Raw genomic sequence first — 21,005 nt, 5'->3', positions numbered from 1 at the left:
AAAGCTGTACTCGGAGGCAGGGCCCGCTGTGACACATGGAAATTTCGTTTTTCTCAGTAACACGTGGGTCTGGAAAGCCCAGCCTTTGGATTTACAGCAGCCTGTTGCAAACTTTTTGTTCCTAGGAGCGGACTGACCACAAAACTCTCATTGAGAAGGCCTCGGTAAGCAGCTGGATCAAAGGCTGCAGTGCCCCGATCGCCGGGGCTGCGAGCAGCAGCTGCACCTCGGCAGTCCGAGCGCTGTTCCTATGCTGGAGCTTTGCCAGGGGCTTTAACAGAAGCAGGGTCAGGAGCCGAACTAGGAGCCCTGCAGTGTAGGGACAGACCATTTCGTTTGCCAACGCACGACTGCCTTAGCAAAGAACCAGACAATCCTGTTAAGGCCTCACAGAAGCCCTGGCAACAAAATAGTAACGATGGAAGAAAAAAAAAAAAAAAATCCAGTGGCACTTGGAGCAAGATATTCCACTTTCGTGCCCTTTAAACAAAACCATCCTATGATTACCTCTGCCCCCTCTCAGGGAGGGTGAGCGACAGTGAGAAGCAAGGAACCTTTCGCTTTCTCCTTACCCAACCGGTCTGTCCCAGCAGCCTAATTCTCCATCTGGCTCACTGCTTCATCCCGGCCCTCCGGAGAATTTGCTGGCTGAGGGGTAGACAAGTGTTCCAGCTCGTAATGTCCGTTCCTCGCAGCCGGCGCGCTGCTGGGGTGACCCTTTGCTGCTGCCAGCTTTTTACTCTTCTTGCTTTCAATGATCTGCTGGAGCTGATGCCCAGCATAGTCTGGTTTGGCGGTGAGCACAGTAGCGGGCACGGCCAGCCCGAGGATTTCGGGTACCATGTAGGGCCGGAGCCAGCCCACCAGTGGGGTGCTGCCAGGGGTATAGTGGGTTTGCTTGTGATAGAAGAGAAGTCCATCAACCTGTAGAAAGGAGAGAGAATGAATGAAAGGCCAGAGCTGGAGGCTTCTGCAGGTGGATGACAACGCGCCAGACGACAGCACCGCTCTCCATTTACAGGCCAAAGCTACCGGCTGGATCATTTTTCCTCAAGCAGTGCAATAAATAGCGGAAGGGGGAAAAAAAAAGAAACCTGCAGAGCTCCTGTCCTGAAAGATGATTCCAAGCCCAGCAACTGCCGGATGGCTTTAAATCATCAAAGGCAAACAATTTCAGCCTGACGTCGGCACAGACCAGCATTTTTCCTCTGGTTGCTGTAATCCCCTTCTGCAGAAAAGCCATCAGGTTTCTGAATAAGACAGCACACAGAAAGGCCACTTTACTGGATTAAGGTTATTTTAAATAATACATTTGGAGAGTAATTAGCCAGAGCGCATGACGCCAAGGAGCCCCGATTCGTAACGCTGCTACAGCTCTTTCAGCTGGCTTATGCAAAATAAATTCTTAATGTTTCCTGAGAGAGAACTTCTCCAGCAATCAATGACAGTTAAGGGCACTCAGGACTTTGAAGGTTTAGGCCCCCACTCCTGTGCTACTATTTCCACGCTCTGCAATACTGCAGCTGGCTGACGTTTTCGCCGCTTCCCTGCCACAGTAAGGGATTTTGACCCCCCTCTTCCTGTGCTCCCCAGGGCTGTACTCTGCAAGGTTAGACCCTGCTGTCAGGCTGCCTAACGCTGGAGGTGGTGCTCCTCTTAGCTCAGCCTCGCAAGCTCTTAAAAGGCCATTTGCCTACGAGTAAGAGTGGCTGAGTGGGTAGGAGAGATGAGAAAAAGAGCCCACCCTCGGGCTGAATTGCTCCCAGGCCCCTCCCCGAGCCTACAGACCCCAGAATATATACAGCAGAGCAGCACCTATATGGGCAGTGAGCTGAGGCATGGGTGAACCGAGCGGATCGAGGCGATTCCGGCTACCATGCTGGACTGCAAGCCAGGCTGAGCAAAGAGCAGCATACGTCCATCTCTGCTCCACGGCCACTAACCTCCAGCAGAGCCGGTAGCGCTTCTTGCACTACTCTGTCCCTAATTTTCAGTGACTGTTAAGATCTTGCAAAATAATCCCAGAAAAAGGGGGATTCCTGTGCTAGGAAAACATGAAAGCAGAACAGTAAACATCATGATGAGCTTGTGTAACTCTCTGGATATCTGAAGTGCAAAGCTTCTCCCTCCCCCTGCCTCCCAGGAAGACTTGGGAAGAACCAGATTCTACAGCACCCCAGCACCACGCCTGCACATCCAGCCCATTCCTGCGGGTGCATGGCACTTGGAGAGCAACGGGGAATCTCCAGCACCCACAGGAATGTTTTGGTAAAGATCACAGCCTGAAAAGGCTTCTGCCTTCCAGACCGCTCCAAAGATCTTCCCCGAGCTGGAGAATTCAAAGGAGTTCAGCCCGGTGGAGAGTTAGGTCATGTTCTTCCTTCCCCCTGATTTCTCTTAAGTTACTGCAACTCCCATGTTCCTTCCAGTTTATTTAATTTGTTGGCCAGGTCCCTACCCTGAGTCACCGCACTGACACCAGCCACATCAGAGTAAGGGCTGACACTGTCCCTAAATCACCAAACCCGATGAGAAACTGGGCGAGCAGGATTTCTTATTTCACAGCCACGCTTTTCAGATTTTAGGTGCTCAATAGTACGTCCATTCCGTCACACCGGGGTTTCTCAGAGGCTTTGGCTCCCCCCTGCCTTCATGGGAACCTGAACGTTGTTTTACACTGTGAGTAGGACAGTAGCTCAGAAGATCCACTCCAAAAACCACTTCAAATTCAGTGCCAGTCAACTGATCCAAAGTCCACTGAATTCAGCGGAAAAAAAATTTCCACTGAATATAGCGGATCAGGTCCTAACTCTAAGGTTACAGATTAACTCTGAAGACCCAGATCTGAAGGCACTGACCACATCTGTTGCCACTGCACGCACGAGATCCTCGTGAGGATCACAAGATGCTGGGACCAGGCATAAGGAGACCTCTATTGCACTGCACTGTCTATAGCAAGGCTGTATTTTGCCTTCTACAAAGTTTCTTTCTGTATGTGCTGTTGGTGGAAGCCATTTACGGGGATTTCTTGGGCTCCCTCTCGTGGCACATCACAAAGAGACCCACGGTTCCCTTTCTTGGAAACAGCCCCACCGTGGGGTTACTAGCTGCCTTTCAGCCAAATTACGCCACGTTTTGCTTGTTGGGGTCGCACCCCGATGTATCGACCAGAGCACTTGGGGGGCAAATCACAGCTGGATTGCAAGAGGGAGTCTGATCAACTCCATCTCCCTCCCCAGGCATTTCGCAACAGTCGCCTTCGCAGGCCGAAACGGTTCTGCTCCGACCGCAGTGGGGCAATACTCCTCAGCCTTTTCTCACGGAAGCAGATGCCTCAGGAAGGAATGAAGCTTTCTTCAGCGAGGACGGCAATGACTGTTTCTGCAGAGGCACTCAAAGCACCCGTAATTGAGCAAGTCAGCTGTAGGAAGCCTGGGATGCCTTCTCAACACTCCCCGATCCGTGTTCGGAGCAGGGTCTGGCAAGACCAGCAAGGGGCCGGGACTTTCCGACTCTCTAATGACTGTCCTGGCTTTGACAAGCAGAAGGCAACGTCAGCCCTCACAGCCAAATTAGCGTCCCTTAAATTTAAACCCGCACTTAAGTTAATCACTTTTTTGGGCCGGGAGAGCACAACAGAGTCACATCAACATTGCTTTTGACTTAGCGGGACAAGCAACCTCTGTAGAGGCTGTTCCTGATCTAGGGCTGAGACCAGGCACTCCACAGGAACTGCTGCAGACGCTGGAGGAGCTTCTGGCTCCCAGATGTTTGTCACTAACACTGTGCCAGAATGCCACCCGCCACCCTTCTCCTTCCTCCCCACAAGACAGAAGATAGCTGGGTGCCTTGCACATAGACAGACGGAAGTAGCTAGACTAGGGAAACACAGAGCCTGTGACAGAGGTCACAGAAAGACTGCCCACCCCACAGACCTCTTGAGAAACACCACCACATAAGGGAGCACACGGCAGAGATCCTCATGCCTCTACCCACGCAAGCCCACCCAGGGCAGCAGGCAGTACCAGCTTTGGCCCTAAAAAGGTCAGCTGTCCATCTCACCGCCGCATGAACGTCAGCTACGCTGCTTCTGGAGGCAGTCTGGGCGTTCGCATCAACCCCCTCCTCCTGAGGGCTCTTTCAGAAGACAGTCAACAGCAGCAAAGACAGCCCAAAACCAGGGAATGCTAAGCTTTAACTCTTGCCAATTAGTTTGGTTGGATGCGGCCATTAGTTTGGCAGATGCGGGGCAGGGCTGTCCCTAAGGCCGATGTCCAGGCCCCTGCCTACGTGTTCTCACCTCGAAGGGGAAGTCCATAGCCAACACCTTACACAGGCTGTCCGAGGTGCAGGGGAAGTTCTGCAGGCCCACAAATTTGAACTGAAAGAGTAAGAGAGGGTTAGAAGAGACAACTGCATGGCCTAAAGCAGAACAAGTCACTGAATCCAGCATTGGGGTGGAGGCAACTATGAAGGGAGAATTTCCCCCCGTGCAAGACCCAGCATGAGAGAGACAAGTGTGAGGGACAGGCATCGGATGAGGTAACCAGAGGGGAGATCTCAAGCAGGGACTGTATCATTAAAGTTCTGGCCTTCCTGCTTACAGGGTATCAGGGGCCCAAAAGCACAGACAGGCTCAAAACAGAATTAGACCAGCTCCCAAAAGGCAGGTGCCCTGGTGGCCATTAACTCCATGGTCTAGGCACAACCACCGGCTGATGAAGTCAGCGGGAACATGACAGGTATCCCCAATTTCTAACTCTTTCCATAGCAACTGGTCTCTGTGATTACTACGGGTTATTGGGACAGACAGACCCCTGATGCGATTCAGAACAGCAATTTCTAAGCAAACCCCAAGATCTAGAGACAAAACGACAGGACCAAGTTGTCCATCGGTGCTGATCGCATCCCACTGAAGTAACTGGGAGTGCTTGCATGAAAACCTACAAAAATCACCCTAGCCACCAGAGAAGACGGGGTGGGAACAGCCTTTAGAGGTAACCCCTGCCATCTCTCCAATTGCGCCTTTACAAATCTCATTCCAGTAACAGAAGATGACCTTCAAAAGAAGACCAGGGGATTGCCACTGCAATGCCCAGACAGCAAGAAATCTAGAGTGCCCAGAAAGATTCATTTCAGGTATTTTATCACCCCAGTTCCAAATGACCCCCTCTCTGAGAGACGCGGGTGGTAGAGACCCAGCACACAGCCCACACATACTCCCGATACCTTTTTTTCCAAGCATCTAAGGCCGCAGGACGGACTTTTCAGGAGAGCTGACTCCAAGATGCTCTTTTAACCAAAATAGAAAACGATGACCTCTGGGCAGGATGCAAAGCAGACAGATGTCTGCTCCAGGCTGCTGGCTCAGCCAAGCAAATCTTTCCACCCAGGAAATGAAAGCTGAAACAAGCCCCCCTGCCGCGTTAGGTAGCTGTCTTCCGGATATTCCCGCTGGAGTCAGAACGGGATGTTCTCCAAATACAGATACCTTCGCTGCTGGCACAGGAACGGTCATCCCCATTTTTATGGCCAACCTGCTCAGCCCACAGGAGTTGCTCTGCTTAGCTGTGTCTGAGCACGCACAGGGGCCACAGAGCGATCAGGTTCTGCTTTGCAAACTGCGCTCCATAAGCCAGGCTGCCAGATCTCTTATATCCCACACCCCCCCCCCCGCCACAAAATCACTTTCCAAGCTGTTGTGGGTTCTAGGTCCGACCTCCATGTGCAAGTCTGCAAGGGAAGACATTTTATCCTTGCTCAGCAGAGACTCTGGGTGGCAATCCGGCATTCATCCTGACAACTTCAATGATTAATTTAAGCGGGAGGGAAGGCTAAAGCTTTACAATCATTTCCTCTTGCCTTGCGAGCCCACAGACTACGCAAGAATAATCCCCATTGTAGTCAGGCTGCCGAGCAACGCTGCCCCTGTAGAAACCACACTGGTTTTCCATTCCGTTTCAAGGGAAAGCTAAAAATGGCCTGGAAGTTAGCTGATACCCTGCAGTCTGATCTCTCTCAGCACTTTGGCCAGGAAAAAAAAAACAAAACCACCGCACTCATTTACAACATTCAGTGGTTCTATTTACATCCTGAACACGGCATCCCATTTCAGCAGAAGTACACTTTGAAGCCTAATCTGTGAGGGGGGGAAAAAAAGAAAAAAGCTTCCACTTGTGAAAGAAAGTGCTAAGGCCTGCTGAACAGGAGAGCTTACCCTGCATCCTCCTTCTCCGCCCAGTACAAAAGAACTTACTGGATTAATCCTGCTTTTCTCTCCCAGCCCTTCCTCCTCTTGGATCTTTGAGAAGAGCCAGAAGAATCTGAAGTCAGTCTGTGAAAGGAGGCAGAGACTTAATGACTATCCACCACACATCACCGGTCAGCACCGGCCGAGCGTCTCCGTTCCTCCGTACTCGCCCAGATTTACAAACTCAGCTTCAGCTGCAGAACCAGCCAACACCCTGAACTCTGCTACTTCCCCAGATATCCCCGAAAGATGTACCAAATTATTCCAGTAGCCAGCAGCCCACAAGCTGTAAAGGTGCTGGTGCTTAGATGAAATATCCATCCTACTGCACAGGGGGTGATGGCCAGTGCTGGGTGCAAAGCAGCTCACAGAACAGAGAACAAAAGGGAGGGCAGGGCAGAGCAGGGGAAGATTCAGTACCTGACAGTCATAAACGGGGTGTCCTCTCCAGCACATCACATCGAGGATATAGTACGTCTGCTTAGCCTCGTTGTAGATACAGTCCAAGATGGAGTACACTGCACAAACACAGGGAGGTCCAGACATGCTCCAGGGACTGCCCAGCCCAATTGCCAGATCAAATCCCTCCTGCATTAAGCCTGCCCTGATGTAAGGCCCAGAGGGATCCCCTTCTGCTAACAGAAGCTACGGCCACAGAAAGCCTTTAGCTTGGAGACCAACAAGGCTACAAAGGTACCAGCCAGAGGCACATCAAGCAAAGGCGTGTTTCAGAAAAAGGCCTTTACTCAACAGTAACCCCTCCTCAGGACAAGCAAGGCAACTGCATGAAGCATTAAGAAAGATCACGCTGTACGCAGCGTACAGAGAGGATGTTGAGGCTTAACAGTGTCAGCTAACCAGGCAGCTAATTAAAATATGTTCTTATCTAGCATAAAAGTATCTGATATTGTCCACATCTAGCTATCAACAGAGATACACAAACAGGCCTGAAGCTAACTTCTCCCTGGCACCAGAAAGGGGCACAGCCTCTGGACCTGGGGAGCTGAAGGAGCGGCACCAAGCCTGCCGGTGCACACACTCGCAGGGAAAAGCCCGCAGTTCCCCTCTCTCTACCCCCAAAGCCTCCTCACACCGTTACCTTTCTCGCTTGTTGAATTGTGCCGGTTCCCCCCTGGCAGCAGGGATGGGAACCTGTTGACGCAGAAGCCGCTCTTGGTGTAAGCTGCTGTTGTGCCCTGTGAGGAAACGAGAGAGGAGAAAGAAAAAAGTCAAGCAAGACACAAGGGCCAGTCTTATGTTGGCTGGGAAACAGATACGGGTCCTTTAACAACTGGTGAGACACCACCACTGCTGCCACTTACCCTGGATGCCACAACTAGCGCCCTTTTCCCAACAGGACACACCACTACAACCCACTCCTGCTCCAGATCCGAGGGGACATCGACCAGCCATTCAGACAGCATCAGCTACAGAGAAATCCAGAAAAGAAAAAAAAAAAAAAAAAGCAGTTAGCAACAACTCTCCTGAAGTTATGGGAAAGCTCACAGCAAGGTTTCGACTTGGCTTCTACAGCTATACCGGGTGCTTCAGAAGCAGCTGGCATCGCTCATCACCCTGTATTTTGGCACCAAAGGGGCTCCCTCCTTCTAACAGCCTGCACAACAGACTCTCCCCCAAGTTTTTCTCTTGCTTCCCAACCACTGACTAAGCTTCAGACTACAGCACGGGGCTCGCAGACCTCGCTTGGGCACCTCCACACCTTGGTCCCCACTCCAGCGCTTATAGTTTATTTATTTATTTACGTGGCAGAGCTTAAGAGTTACCTAAATACTAGAAGTAAAGAGTCCAGACTAGTTCACCTCCGAAGAGAGTGTCTGGCTGCGATCGCCTGAAAGGCTGTACATCTTTTAGGACCAATATGGCAGCTAAGGCTGATAAAACCCATCGGCTGAGGTTTCCCTTCCCTCCCGGTGCCCCAGACACAGGGAGAGAGAGAAGTCTTTAACTGAGTGCTGCACAACGGGATACAAACACTGCTTAGCTGGGCTGAAACCTCTCAAAGCACACAGGCAACCCACCTCCACCTGTCCTCCATTTGAACGCAGCACATCTCAGGGGCAGGAGGACTGAGTCAGGGTTCCTCACTGAGCTCCAAACCAGGCTGGACACATTACTCCCAGCCCCAGTGCAGCCATCCCCACGGCCTCACCACCCCACACCCCTCACCCTGCCCTGCATTCACACGCACACCCCATTGCAGGGAGGCAGGCAGCTCCTCACCTGATTGGCGTAGCGCTTGGGCAACTTCTTGCCAGCATCCACGTCCATCTCCTCTTCCTCCGCATCTTCCTCCTCCTTCTCCTCGCCCTCCACCCCTGCCCAGTCGTCCTCTGCCAGCCTCCTGGCATGGTTCACGTAGTCCAGCCGCCTCCTGGTAGGGGGGGAAAGCAAACAGCCCGGCTCGCTCCCTGCGGGAAACGAGCTACCGCTGCCCCGCTCCCCCACAAACCGGAGCCCCGGGCCGCGTCCCCGCAGCCCAGGCCCGCCCTCCCCCAGCGGCGCCCCGCGGCTCTCCCCTCCCCTTCCCCGGCCCCCGCGGAGCTCGCTCACTCTCTCTGGAGGCGGAGGAGGCGTTGGCGGCGCTCGGCCTGCCCCGGGCCGCCCCGGGCCTTGTAGGCGGCCAGGCGGGGGTGCGGGGCCGCCGGGCTGTTGGGCGCCGCCAGGGCCACGCCGGCCGCCAGCGCCGCGCTCAGCTCCTCCATGGCAACGCCCGCCCGACGCCCGCGCGCCATGACGCGCTTCCGCCCGACGGGGAGGGGTGGAGCCCCAGGCGCGGCCCCCGCCCCCTCCCCTCTCTCTCTGCGGCGCCCCCTGGCGGCGCGGAGGCCCCGTGGGTCCCTCCGTGACTCGATTTCCCCTCCCGCCGGGTAGGACGGCGGGGACAGGGAAGCGGGCAGGGACGCTCGGGGCCGTGACCGAGCACGGGCGTGGGGGACTCCCCGGGCAGGGATGTAGGGGACCGTTCCCCGATCGGGCACGCGGGAGCAGCCGGTGCCAGGAGCCGTGGCCGTGGGCGGGATCCGTGACACCCCCTCCCCGGGCCGGCTGCCTGCAGAGGGCAGCGTGCGACCTGCCGCTCCGCTCCCCGCGGCCCCCGCGCTGCCAACCGGGGAGCTCGGCGCTGCCGTGCGTCACGGGAGGCTGGCGGCCAGCCCCGCCACCGCCACGGGCACCGGGCAGCAGCACCGCCACCGGCCAGCAGCACCGACATCGCGCAGCGGCAGCGGGCGCCGACACCGGAACCGGGCGGCGGTACCGAGAGCGGCCCCGGGGTCCCGAGTCCCCCGCCCGGTCATGCGGTGAGGGCGGCCCGCCGGGTCCGCGGCTGCGCTCGGTTCCCCGGTAGCGGCGGCGGCGGCGGCGAGCTCGGGCTCCCCCCGCGATCCACCGCCCCTCCCTCCGCCCCGGCTGCGGCGGGGGCTGCCGCCGGTACCGGCCCCGGTTCTTCCCTGCCTGCGGGGCCCTTCCCCTCCGTCCTGCGTGAGATTTGCGGATTTCAGGGGAAAAAAAAAACAACAAACCAAAAAAACCAAAACAACAACAACAACAAATCCCACCAAATCCCGGGAAAGTCGGCCCGGAAAGGAATTGCAAAATCCCCGGGCCGGGATCACCGGGAGGCTGGGCTGGGTTTGGGGTCGGTTCCCGGCTCTTTCCCAGCACCCACCGTCCGGCAGCCGCTGGCGGGAGGAATTTGGGGTGTTTTATCCGCAGGAGCTCTGGGAAAAGTCGCTTTGGATTTATTTCCTCGCTGGCAACCAGATCTTTTCCTCCCGGAAAGTGAAACCGCGGGATCAGCGTCCCAGCAAGATAAAACCTGCGTTGACATGGCAGAGCCCGGCTCTCGGTCCGGCCGGGGTTTAGATCCCGTAGGAGCCAGGGAAATGCCGCTCGCTTGACCGGGGAATGTTGTTGGTAACCGGGGCGCTGGGATCGGGGGATCGCTTGGATATACGGACCTCGGCGTCACCTCGCAGGGCATTTCTTCGCCACCTTTTTTGATTTCCCTGAGACACCGGCCAAGCCTTTTCCACCAGCGCGGAGCGGCCCCGGTGCCGGGCGAGCTTGCCGTATCGCCGCGAGGGTTTTTATTTTTTTGGGGATTGCGTTACGCCGTGTGCCTCCCGTCCCGGGACCCGCCATGGCGTTGAAAGCCAGAGCGCTTTACAACTTCCAGAGTGAAAACAAAGAGGAGATCAGCATCCAGGAGAACGAGGAGCTCGTCATCTTCAGCGAGAACTCCCTGGACGGGTGGTTACAGGGCCAAAACAGCCGCGGGGAGACCGGCCTCTTCCCTGCCTCCTACGTCGAAATCCTCCGCTCCCGGTCAGGCTCCAACTACACGGACTACTCCGGCAGCCCAGCCGGCTCCCCCGGGCACGACTCCTCCTTCTACACAGCTTCCCCCAACCCCGGCATCTCCTACCAGGGCAGTTTTGAGGACGATGACGATGATGATTGGGATGACTGGGACGATGCCTGCACGGTGGTGGAGGAGCCCCGGAGCACGCCGGGCACCAATGGGCACCCTTCGCCCAGCCTGCAGCACCCGGCGGCGTACAGCCACCACCAACACGCCGGTTACTGTCCCAAGCCGGCGCTGGAGAGGCAGGACAGCATGAGCTCCTCCAAGAGGGGCAGCGTGGTGGGGAGGAACCTCAACCGCTTCTCCTGCTTCGTCCGCTCAGGGGTGGAAGCCTTCATCCTGGGCGATGTGCCCCTGATGTCCAAGATCGCCGAGGTGTACTGCATCGAGATGGGCTCCAAAGGTCCCCAGTGGAGGGCGAACCCCCACCCCTTCATCTGCTCCGTGGAGGACCCGACGAAGCAAACCAAGTTCAAGGGCATCAAGAGCTACATCTCCTACAAGCTGACCCCCAGCAACATCAACTCGCCCGTCTACCGGCGGTACAAGCACTTTGACTGGCTCTACAACCGCCTCCTGCACAAGTTCACGGTCATCTCGGTGCCCCACCTGCCCGAGAAGCAGGCCACCGGGCGCTTCGAGGAGGACTTCATCGAGAAGCGCAAGCGGCGGCTGATCCTCTGGATGGACCATATGACCAGCCACCCCGTCCTCTCCCAGTACGAGGGCTTCCAGCACTTCCTCTGCTGCCGTGACGAGAAGCAGTGGAAGCTGGGCAAACGCCGAGCGGAGAAGGACGAGATGGTGGGCGCCAGCTTCCTCCTCACCATCCAGATCCCCACGGAGCACCAGGACCTGCAGGACGTGGAGGACCGCGTGGATGCCTTCAAGGCCTTCAGCAAGAAGATGGACGACAGCGTCCTGCAGCTGACCAACGTGGCCTCGGAGCTAGTGCGGAAGCACGTGGGGGGCTTCCGGAAGGAGTTCCAGAAGCTGGGCAATGCTTTCCAAGCCATCAGCCACTCCTTCCACATGGACCCCCCCTACAGCTCAGACGCCCTCAACAACGCCATCTCCCACACGGGCAAGACGTACGAGACCGTGGGGGAGATGTTCGCCGAGCAGCCCAAGAATGACCTGTTCCTCATGCTGGACACTCTCTCTTTGTACCAAGGGCTCCTCTCCAACTTCCCAGACATCATCCACCTTCAGAAAGGTAAGGTGGCTTCTTCTCCCCTGGTGATGACCTCTCCTGCGTGATGGCCCCATGTGGAGCGGGGTGGGGATGCAACGAGGAAACCCTGTGCTGTGCAGTGATGGGGATGAGGATGGGGATGGGGATGAGGATGGGGACCATTGCCTGTGGCTCCCAGGGAGGCAGCATGGTCCCCGCTGGCACGGGGACCCACTCTCCCCCGGTCACCCCAGCCGCTGGGGCTGTTGGGGTCCAGGATCAGGTTTTGCCCCGAGTGATGCTGTGGACTCCATAACCGCTGCCCGAAGCGCTGGCCGGGGGGGTCAGCGCAGGCGTCGCTCCCGCCGAGCCATGAGCTGCCGGCTCCGGGATGGCCTGCCCGGCACCTCGTGAGCGAGGGGCTGCGTCGCATCCCCACCCACCACCGCTTGTCCCTGCTCATCCTCCCTCCCCGGCTGAGGCAGCGGTTGGGTGGCCGGGGGGATGCTCGGGCTTGCTCCCGCGGGGCTGGGACGTCGGCGGGGCCGGGGGGTGTGCAGAGCCGGAGGGATATGGACACGTCCCTTCTTCCCACCAGCCTCCCCGCGCTGCCTGGCCGGGGGGGACACGCTGGACGTTCTGGGGACAACCCGGGTCAAGCTCTTCCAGAGTACGACCCTGCCCCTCCGAGCCCAGGAGCGGTGGGTTTAGCATCCCCGGGGCGCCGGGGCTCCCCCGGGTATTTTGAGGGGGGTGAGGCAGGAGGCATCTGCTCTGCCCTTCCCGGGGAGGGCAGCGGGCAGGCAGGGCTGGGCGTCCCTTCGCACGCAGGCAGCGGGGCGTGACGCAGACAGGGAGCCGGCTGCGGGAGCGGGGCCGAAGTCCACGCGCTCCTCCCAGCCCGGCTGCCCGCAGCAGGGAGGGGACGCCCGCGCCCCCAGATTTTGGGAGGCGGGGAGTTTTCCCCGGGGTGAAGCCGGGGCTGTCTGGGTGCGAGCATCTGGGGGTGTCCGTGCATCGCTCCGCATCCCTGGGGGAGGCTGGGAAGGGGAGGATGCGATCCAGCCCTGGCCGCTTCCTCGCCTTTCCCTCCCCGTGTTGTTTACCACGGCGGGTGAAGAGGGGCTGGATCCCGTCCGGAAGCGAGGCCGCGTGGGCAGAGCGGAAGGCAGGATTTGGCCTCCAACCTTTGCTTCTTCCTCCTCCTCCTCTCCACTGGGAGCAGGGCTGGCGCAGTGGGAGCACCGTGACCCCGGATCCGGTGCTCCCGGCAAGGGGCAGGGAGAAGGGGAAAAAGCCCGGCAAGCTGCGGGCCAGATCCTGTTTTCGGGCAAACAGCCTCTGTGCTAATGAGGGGGGAGGAATGCAGGGCCGGAGCCAGGCAGGATTCTTTCGAAACCGAGCTGTAAAAATAAATGGAAGGAGGGGGAAAAACTGGTGTCGGAGCCGAAGCTCCAAGGGAGACGCTTTCCCAGCCGAGCCCCAGCCGGCATGGCACGCCCTTCCCGCTCCCCAATTCACCGCCTCCCGGGCTGGGGTCTCCTGCGGCTGCTCCCACCCCCCACCCACAGGGTGACGTCGAACGTTTGCAGGGCGGGCTGGGCCGGGGCGCTCGGCTGCGACGACGCTGCCCCACGTTAGCTTGGCACCCCGAGGCTCACCCCTCCAGCAGCCCGGACCCCCAAACTTCCCTCTAAATATGAGGCGAACCGCCCAGGATGGGGCGGAAAAGGAGTTGGGGAGGTCGGGGTCCGGAGGGAAAAGGCTCCTGGTCTTGCCCTGCCTGGAGGAGAGGGATGGGGACTGATGGGCACGGGGAGGTGACGGCCCGGGAGCGCACAGATCCCTCCCTTACGAGCGTGGGGCAGCTCTGCGGTGCTGGCGGGGGGTGCTGGTGCCGGGGGGACGCGGGGATCCATCAGCCTCTCACCCGTCCCCCTGCCCCGCCAGGCGCCTTCGCGAAGGTGAAGGAGAGCCAGCGGATGAGCGACGAGGGCCGGATGGACCAGGAGGAGGCGGACGGGATCCGCAAGCGCTGCCGCGTGGTGGGCTTCGCCCTGCAAGCCGAGATGAACCACTTCCACGAGCGGCGCGTGGCCGACTTCAAGAGGATGATGCAGTCTTACTTAAAGCAGCAGATCGTCTTCTACCAGCGCGTCAGCCAGCAGCTGGAGAAGACGTTACGCATGTACGACAACCTCTAACGCCTCCGCTTGCTGCCCCGCCGAAATCACGCACTTCTCTATCCGCAGCCTTGCAGACCTCCTCTGTTTGTGACGGGCTGAGAACGAACGGGAACTCATGACGCTAGTGACCAAATACCTTCAGGCTTTCTTCCCCCTTCCTGGGCGGGCAGGCTGCGGTCCTGCGGGGACAGGCTCACCCGTGGGCTGGCCATGCCACCCCTTTCCTGGGGGACCCCTCACCCTGCCGCGGGTCTGGCGGGGGCACGGGGGGGGTCACAAGAGAGACGGATGTGGAGGTCACGGTGCCGCTCTCTCTGCCCAGTGATTTTTAGCTTTCTGAAAACCCATCCTCCCGGAGCAGAGAGGTGGGCGCATCCCAGCCCGCTGGGGAGAAGAAATCAAAGCGGTCAACATTTTGCACACTAAAAGCTTTTCTGATGGGAAAAAAAGAGAAGAAAAAGATCTTTCTTTGAAAGAGAATGATTTTTTTTTCCACGAGATATTTTCAATATTTTCCATTTTTCGCAAACGTTTCTGCAGCATTTTTACCGATCAGTTTTTAAATAGACGCACAGAGGCAAAGGGAAATATCTTTCTCGAGTGTGGCTGTTGTCTGGGAAAAGGGAGAAAAAAAAAAAAGGCAAAAAAAAACCCCACCACAGCCTTTTCAATAAAATTGTCGGTAGAAAAAAACACCCACCTCCTTCCCAGAGATGTCTGTGGAAAACGGAGCTGCTCCAGCATCCCGGGGAAGGCTCTGCATCTGAGCATCCCCCGGCTTCCAGCCAGCTTCCGAAAATCCCCGTGCCGTGGGCAGCGGGGGGCTGAGCAGCGAGGGGGGACACCCCACACCGGCTGCCCTCCTGCTCCCCAGACAACCCGCCGAGGGGCAAATCCTGCCCCGCTTTGCCCTGCCCAGGGGGGCAGGACCCACGGCAGCGTGCCGCTGCCTGGGGAGACAGCGGGGCTGGCACGGGGGCCTTGTTTTCGAAGGGAAATGGCTGGGATAAATCACAGCGAGGAAAGTTCGGGCCGGCTTGGCCTGGCTCCAGGGTTAAAATTAGCCCCGGCATGCGGGCCAGCCGGGTATTGTTAAAATAACAGCGGCGCTGGGAACGCGGCGGGCTGCGCTCCGTCCTCCCGGAGCCCCCCCCGGGCCCAGCCCGCCGGGACAAGCCCGCTGAAATACTGCCGGAGGCGTCGCGCAGCCTCCGTCCAGGCAGGACGCCTTTCCTCCGGCATCCCCCGGCCCCATCCTTCACGGCCCCATCCCGGCCCGCCCCGGCCCCGGCCCGCCCCAGCCCCTCCAGCAGCAGCAGCCGTGGGAACAGGGCGGCTAACCCCCCTGCTAGCCGCGCGGGGGTTAATGGCTCGTCCGGTCCCCGCTGGCCGTGCCCTGGATGACCGTGGTGGCCCGTGGCCCCATGTCGAGGCCGGATTCTGCGTGGGACGGCGCGTCTTTTCCCCCCCGCAGCCCCGCTGCTGCCCGTGCTCCCCTCCCAGGAGCACGATGGGTTCGAGCCGGCCACCACCGTCCCCGGGCGGGCAACCAGCCTCCGGCACCGCAAGCCCCCCGCGCCTCCGACGGCATCCCGCGAAAGCGCCGAGTTCGGGGGATGGAACCAGCTCCAGGCGTGCCGGCGGCTGCCCCGGTGCCCCTGCCGCCGGGTGGGCACCCCAGGGTGCAGGGCGGCAGCGCGGAGGTGGGCGCACGCGGTGCTCCCCGCGCCCCCGTGGTTTCGGGTGCTGCCCTCCGCCGGGACGCGGGCAAGGAAAAAACCGCGGGGGCGCGCGGGGCGGAGGGGAAGCGCCGGGAACGCGGGGCAGGTCCGCTTCCTCCTCCCGCGTCCCAAGGCTGTTCTCGCGTGGGAAAGCCAAGGCCGCGACGCAGCCGGCGGCAGCGGTGGCCGGTGCATCCTCCCCGGGGAGCACCGCAGAACGGCGCGGGGGGCCCATTGCTGCCTCCGCTGCGGCGGGCGGCTTCCAGGCGATCTCGTCCCGCATCCTCCCGTTGGGCTTCTCCCCGCCGTGCAAGGAAAACCCGGCGTCCTTGGTTTGCCCTCTGGGAGACGGGGGGTGGTCGGCAGGCAGCAGGGACAACCCGGGTCCGAGCCGTCCCCAGGTAGCCCCCAGGTACCCCCAGACTCCAGGTAGCCCCCAGACCAGCGAGGCGAGGCTCGGTGGGACGAGCCACCTCCACAGCCGAACCAATGCTCCGCTGCCCCATAACGTGGGACGCTCCGGGGTGGGAGCAGCCCCTCCCGGGTGCCGAAGCAGCCGGGGTCCTGCGGGGACCAGCCGCTCTGGGGATGCGCCGGGATGTCCTGCCCCGGCACCTGGGACAAGCAGGGCTGACCAGCCGCACCGATACCCTCCCCAGCCCGAAGCGCTCAGTAATTCGGGATCGGACACCAAAGCAGCCCAGCGGCCCCACCCAGCTCCTCCCCGTGGCAAAGGGGAGCGCGGGGCGCAGCGCCCGGCAGCGCGGGCGGGCAGGATCAGGCCTGCCGGGCACGCAGCGCTGCCGGCGCGCTGAGCCGGCGGGGCTGCAGCGAGCCCGGGGGCAGAAGGGAGACGGCTCAGATCTTTTAATCGCTGCGCTTCCCAAATATTTCCGAAGCGTGACCCTGACGCGGCTCCTCCAGGCGAGGCAGCGAGCCCCAGCTGCTTCCCCTGGCTGCAGCCAGAAATGCTCCCTCCTCCCCCCAGCCGGGGGCGGTTATGGGGGGTCAGCAGCGCCCGTGCCAGCGGAACCAGCCGGGGTTTGCCAGCCCTCCTCCTCGTTCCCTTGCTGCTGGGCCCTGGGGCTCCGCGAAGGGCTGCTCACCCCCTGCTTGGGGCAGCCCCTGTCCCAGGTCTCCGGGCGAGGGTGGATGGGCCCCCCGGTCTCCGGGAAGGCGCTGAGCCCGGGGAGGTAGGTCCTGCGCTGCCGGCGAGCTGCGTCTCTGGGCGTGTTGTGTTTTTTGTTTTGTTTTTGGGTTTTCTTTTGCAGGAGGGGTGGAGAGCCCAGGCGCTGGGACGTGGTTGTCCCTCCGTCACCGTCTGTCTGCCGTGGAGCTGCTGGGTGTGGAAGCGGAGGTTGGGCTCCGTCTGGCCTCAATTTAAATCGGCAGCTGGGCTGGAGAGGCATGGCAGGCAGGGGATGCTTTCTGGGGTCCAGGCCCTCATCTCCCCATCCTTTCCCCTGCTTGCCAGGGCTTGGGACGCCCTGTCTCCGGTGGGCAAGGTGGTGGTGGGGATGCCAGACTCCCTGGGACAGCCTGGGCTCCTCGTCCCCACCTCCTGTGAGGTGCTCCCATGGTGACATGGCTGCAGCCTGCTCTTTCCCCATCCTGTCGGGCGGGCTGGCTGCCAGCTGAGCCTGTTCTGCGGGCTGCGGGCATGGCTTGCTGGAATGGGGCAGGCACGGAGCAGGGAGGGATCCTTCTGGCATCCCGGGGCGCTGGGCTTGGCTCGCAGCCCAGCGGCGGTGCTGAGCCTCGTCACGCTACACAGCAGCCAGCCTGAGGTCTGGCTCCGGGTTTCCCCGTGCGGGGAAGCTCCTCGGAGGACCCGGCCGCCCCGGTCAGGTCCCTACCTCTGCCCTGGGGAGGAGGAGGTGTCCTCCTGCCCTCCCAGGTACGGTCTCCTGGAGACCCCTCCTCGTCGCCTGCCGTCAGGGAGTGTGACCGGTGCCCGCTGAGGGGACCCTGGCATGCTGCTCTGGGCTCCCGGCAAAATCCAGAGCGTCCCCCAGGGGCTGGTGAGAGCTGCCAGGGGGATTTGGGGATGGGGACGGGGAGGCAGGACCATGGGACCATGCTTTGCCTCCCCAAAAGAGAGAGGGGCTGCCTGTGGGGGCCATGCGCTCGCTGTGCCGCTGTCCCCAGGAGCAATGTGCACAACGTCACAAAGTCCTGCAGCCTGCGGCGGCCCACAGCAGCGCAGGGTTTTGGAGGCTGGGGACGTGACGCATACGTGGGGTCCCAGCCTCGCGTGCAGGGCTTGGACCCGCTGGCCCGGAGCCTGGCTGGGAGTAAAGCCCCCGTTTGCCGAAGCCCTGTGTTTGCACGGCTAAAGCTGGCGGGCAGGGTTTCAAAGCCAAACAATCCTACCTGCCCTGGGTGGGTGCTGGAGGAAACCTGTTTGGCTTATTATTTGTTGGCATTTGAATAAGTGCCTGGAAACCGGCTGATGGTGACAGACTATGGGTATGAACCCAGGAGAGGTGTTGGGCCGGCGAGGCTGCCTTCTCCCTTAGCCATGCAGCGGTGCTGCTCTTGTCTCCGCTGAGCTGAGCTCAAACCGGGAGGTTAACCCCAGCACCAGGGCTGCAGGGGCTTCCCGACTGACCCAGCCCAGGCTGCATCCTGCCTGGGGTCCAGCGCGGGGGCTTCCCGATGGAGGAGAAGGAGGAGGAGGAAGCCCCTGCTTCTTGGGGCTTGTAGAAAGGGTGACTTTTGAATTAAGAACAAAATAGAAGTGAAGCTCATTGGCATTTTTGCCGCTTGTGAGCCCCCGGGGCAATCTGGTGGTCAGGCACGGAGGTGCATTCACCCAGGTGAGCACCTCGGGGTGTCTGGAGGTAGCACAGAGGACAAGGGACACCAGCTACCGAGTCCTCCTCGCACCTCCTGGGTGGCTGTACTTGGGGATGTCCTTGCTTTTAATAACGCCTTTTCCTACCGTTTCGGCAGTGGCGGCGGGCATGGTCTGTCGGCTCGGGGCTGGGGTGGGCCGGGGCTGGTGGTGCTGCAGAAGACATGGCCGTGGCCGTGCCTTGGGGCAGGGGCTCCCTGGGGACAGCAGCCTTGCTCTGGGTGGCTGCTCTGGCCTTAAAACGGTGGATCGGAGGCAGAGGGGGGACGTGGGTGTGAGAGCCCCGGCGGCTGTAGGTGTGGGGGGTGTGGGGGGAGAGCGGGCATCGGCTGCCCGGGAATGGGGCGCTGGACGCGGCTGGGTCTTGTCAGGCGGCTGTGCACATCTGGCCTGCTTGGGGAGGGGGGACAGCACATCTGGCAGAGCAGCTGTAAGCATCTTCCCTAAACCCCTGCGAGCTTTATAACCAGCTCAGCAAGGGCAGGGAGCAGCCCAGCTCCCGCCACCCCCAAAATCTCCCCGGATCAGAGCGGTTCTGGTGCCGACTGGGTGAGGGGAGGGGGGCTGCAGCTCTGCGGCCAGGCGCGGAGCCCGCGGGGCTCCGGGGAAGGCGGAGATGCTGTGCCAGCTCCCGACGCAGGGAAGCCAAAGGGCCTGGCCAGGAAACTTCTGAGCTTTTTTGGGCTGTGGTTTGTCTGCTCCTCGGAAGGACCCTCAGCCCTTCCCCAGGTGGGTGAGTTGGTGGTGGGCAGCACCAAGGCTGGGCCTGATCCTGCCCCGGCCGTCCTGCTGCGAACCCCGAATAACCCAAGCAGAGCCACCAGCTTTGTTCAGGATTTCAATGCTGCCGGCAGAGCTGCTTGGCCCCGGAGAACCATGATCCGCACTGGTGTTTTCCAGGTTACTGACTGTCCTCCCCTGACCTCAGGAAGTGGATGTTTTCCAGCAGCGGGAATACAACTGCAAGCCTTAAAAAAAAAAAAAACACAAAACAAACCCAAAAATCCCCCTGCTTCGCTTTCAATGCTCCTTACAAAATAGGCCACGTTCCTTTTATTTAATCCCTGGGTGCGAGGCGAAAATCATTCGCAAGGAAAACATGGTGGATGCTTCCGAGGGGGCCTTCAGTGGACGCCGCCAGCTTCTCTGCAAACCTCCGTCCCTTGCTGGGGGGGTGTACGTAGCAAAAAGAATAATGTACGTGCCGGCTTGAGTGCGACGGGGAAGGCAGGGAGCTGTGAGCCGGCGGAGGGAGGGAGGCGAGGGCACGTCCTCTGCTCTGTGGGGACAGGTTGTCCCCACCTTTCGGGAGCAGCTCCTCCGCTCTGAGCCGTGGCGCGGGCAGCCGGGTCGCGCCGTCCCCGTTTTACAGCAGGGAGAGGCTGTGACTTGTGCCTCTGAGCAGAAGGAAACATCTTTTTTTGTTTTTTTCTCCCCTCCGGATGGGGCAGGAGGAGGGTTTTGGAGGCGGGGAGGCAACGGCGCGCAGGCTTGGCACCCATCGGTACGGGCCGCCTTGGCCAAGCGGGCTCGGAGGTGCCGGGGCTGCCTCACCCGTGCCGTGGGGCGGGTCGGGGCTGGGGCGCGCGTGGGGGATCACGAAACACAGAGGGGTGCCTGCCTGCGCCCCGGCGGCTGTGGGTGCCCGGTGGGACGTGCCAGCACCGGCAGGAGCAGGGCAGGCGCGATTTACCGCTCGGCAAACGTTGGGCACCATTAACGCAGCCGGGAAAACTGCCGGCGTGGTTCAAGCAAAACCTCCCGGCTCTGCCGCAGCCTCGGGGTGGGACCGCCCGGGGGTGCTGGTCTGGGGAGGGACCGGCGCCGGGGTGGATTTCACCCTGGATGAGGGGGGTGCAAGTGAGGCAGCCCCTAAGGGCTCTATTCGGCTTCCCGTCGGAGTTGCGAGCGCGGGATGCGCCCTGTGATGAGCTTCCCAGCTGCAGCAATGCAGGGTATTATTGTTGGGTCCCATCCTGAGCTCGGTGCTCAGTTTTTCCTCTGCTCTTCCTCGGATAATTTCTATTTAAGTTTTTAGGACTCCAGGCTGGGGAAAATTCGAGCAAGAGCCCAGAATTTGGTCCGTTACCTCCGAATGGCGCTCGGCAGCTCACTGGGCTTAAAACAGGCCTGGCAAGACGAGGGAGAGGGCTTACGAGAACCGAGAGGCACCTCGGAGAAGGCGCTTTATTCTGTTTGCTTCTGCCATACTGGGGCATCCGGTGGAAAACCGTGCTGGCCCCGGTTCTCCACTCTCCTCTCCGGTCTCGCGCTGCCCAGGTGAGCGCCTGCCATCCCTCCCTGCCGACGGCATCCTACCCGTTGTGCAACCCCCCCGGGGGCTCGGCGCAATCTGCTTTGTGAAACACAGGGCAAGCACGCAAAGAAAGAGCGAGGCGGGGGTTTTTTCCAAGTGGGTGGGGACTCCTT

The 21,005-nt window shown here is 60.2% G+C and overlaps 2 protein-coding genes across 2 annotated transcripts; one reads left to right on the top strand and one right to left on the bottom strand.

The window, feature by feature from the left end:
* Positions 1–122: 122 nt before the first annotated feature.
* Positions 123–9,070, bottom strand: SNUPN (snurportin 1). The gene is made up of 8 exons (XM_082005138.1): positions 8,822–9,070; positions 8,492–8,642; positions 7,573–7,677; positions 7,350–7,446; positions 6,671–6,768; positions 6,257–6,334; positions 4,301–4,381; positions 123–924 (listed from the first exon to the last, which is right to left on the bottom strand). The coding sequence occupies exons 1-8, from the start codon at positions 9,001–9,003 to the stop codon at positions 595–597; spliced, it is 1,122 nt and encodes a 373-aa protein (XP_081861264.1). The 5' UTR covers positions 9,004–9,070; the 3' UTR covers positions 123–594.
* Positions 9,071–10,409: 1,339 nt separating this feature from the next.
* On the top strand, positions 10,410–15,080 carry SNX33 (sorting nexin 33). Its single transcript, XM_082004988.1, has 2 exons — positions 10,410–11,853; positions 13,762–15,080. The coding sequence occupies exons 1-2, from the start codon at positions 10,413–10,415 to the stop codon at positions 14,013–14,015; spliced, it is 1,695 nt and encodes a 564-aa protein (XP_081861114.1). The 5' UTR covers positions 10,410–10,412; the 3' UTR covers positions 14,016–15,080.
* Positions 15,081–21,005: the final 5,925 nt, after the last annotated feature.

Source organism: Phaethon aethereus (assembly GCF_964289735.1).
Source record: "Phaethon aethereus genome assembly, chromosome: 12".
NCBI lineage: Eukaryota > Metazoa > Chordata > Aves > Phaethontiformes > Phaethontidae > Phaethon > Phaethon aethereus.
This window is presented reverse-complemented; position numbering and strand designations above follow the sequence as displayed.

Excerpts from the sequence above, each read along its gene's own strand:
- SNUPN (XM_082005138.1), bottom strand. The coding sequence starts at position 9,003 with ATGGCGCGCGGGCGTCGGGCGGGCGTTGCCATGGAGGAGCTGAGCGCG. Across the intron at positions 7,678-8,491 it reads CCAAGCGCTACGCCAATCAG|CTGATGCTGTCTGAATGGCT; the intron begins GTGAGGAGCTGC and ends ATTTCTCTGTAG. Across the intron at positions 6,769-7,349 it reads CAATTCAACAAGCGAGAAAG|TGTACTCCATCTTGGACTGT; the intron begins GTAACGGTGTGA and ends GTGTTTGTGCAG.
- SNX33 (XM_082004988.1), top strand. The coding sequence starts at position 10,413 with ATGGCGTTGAAAGCCAGAGCGCTTTACAACTTCCAGAGTGAAAACAAA. Across the intron at positions 11,854-13,761 it reads CATCATCCACCTTCAGAAAG|GCGCCTTCGCGAAGGTGAAG; the intron begins GTAAGGTGGCTT and ends CTGCCCCGCCAG.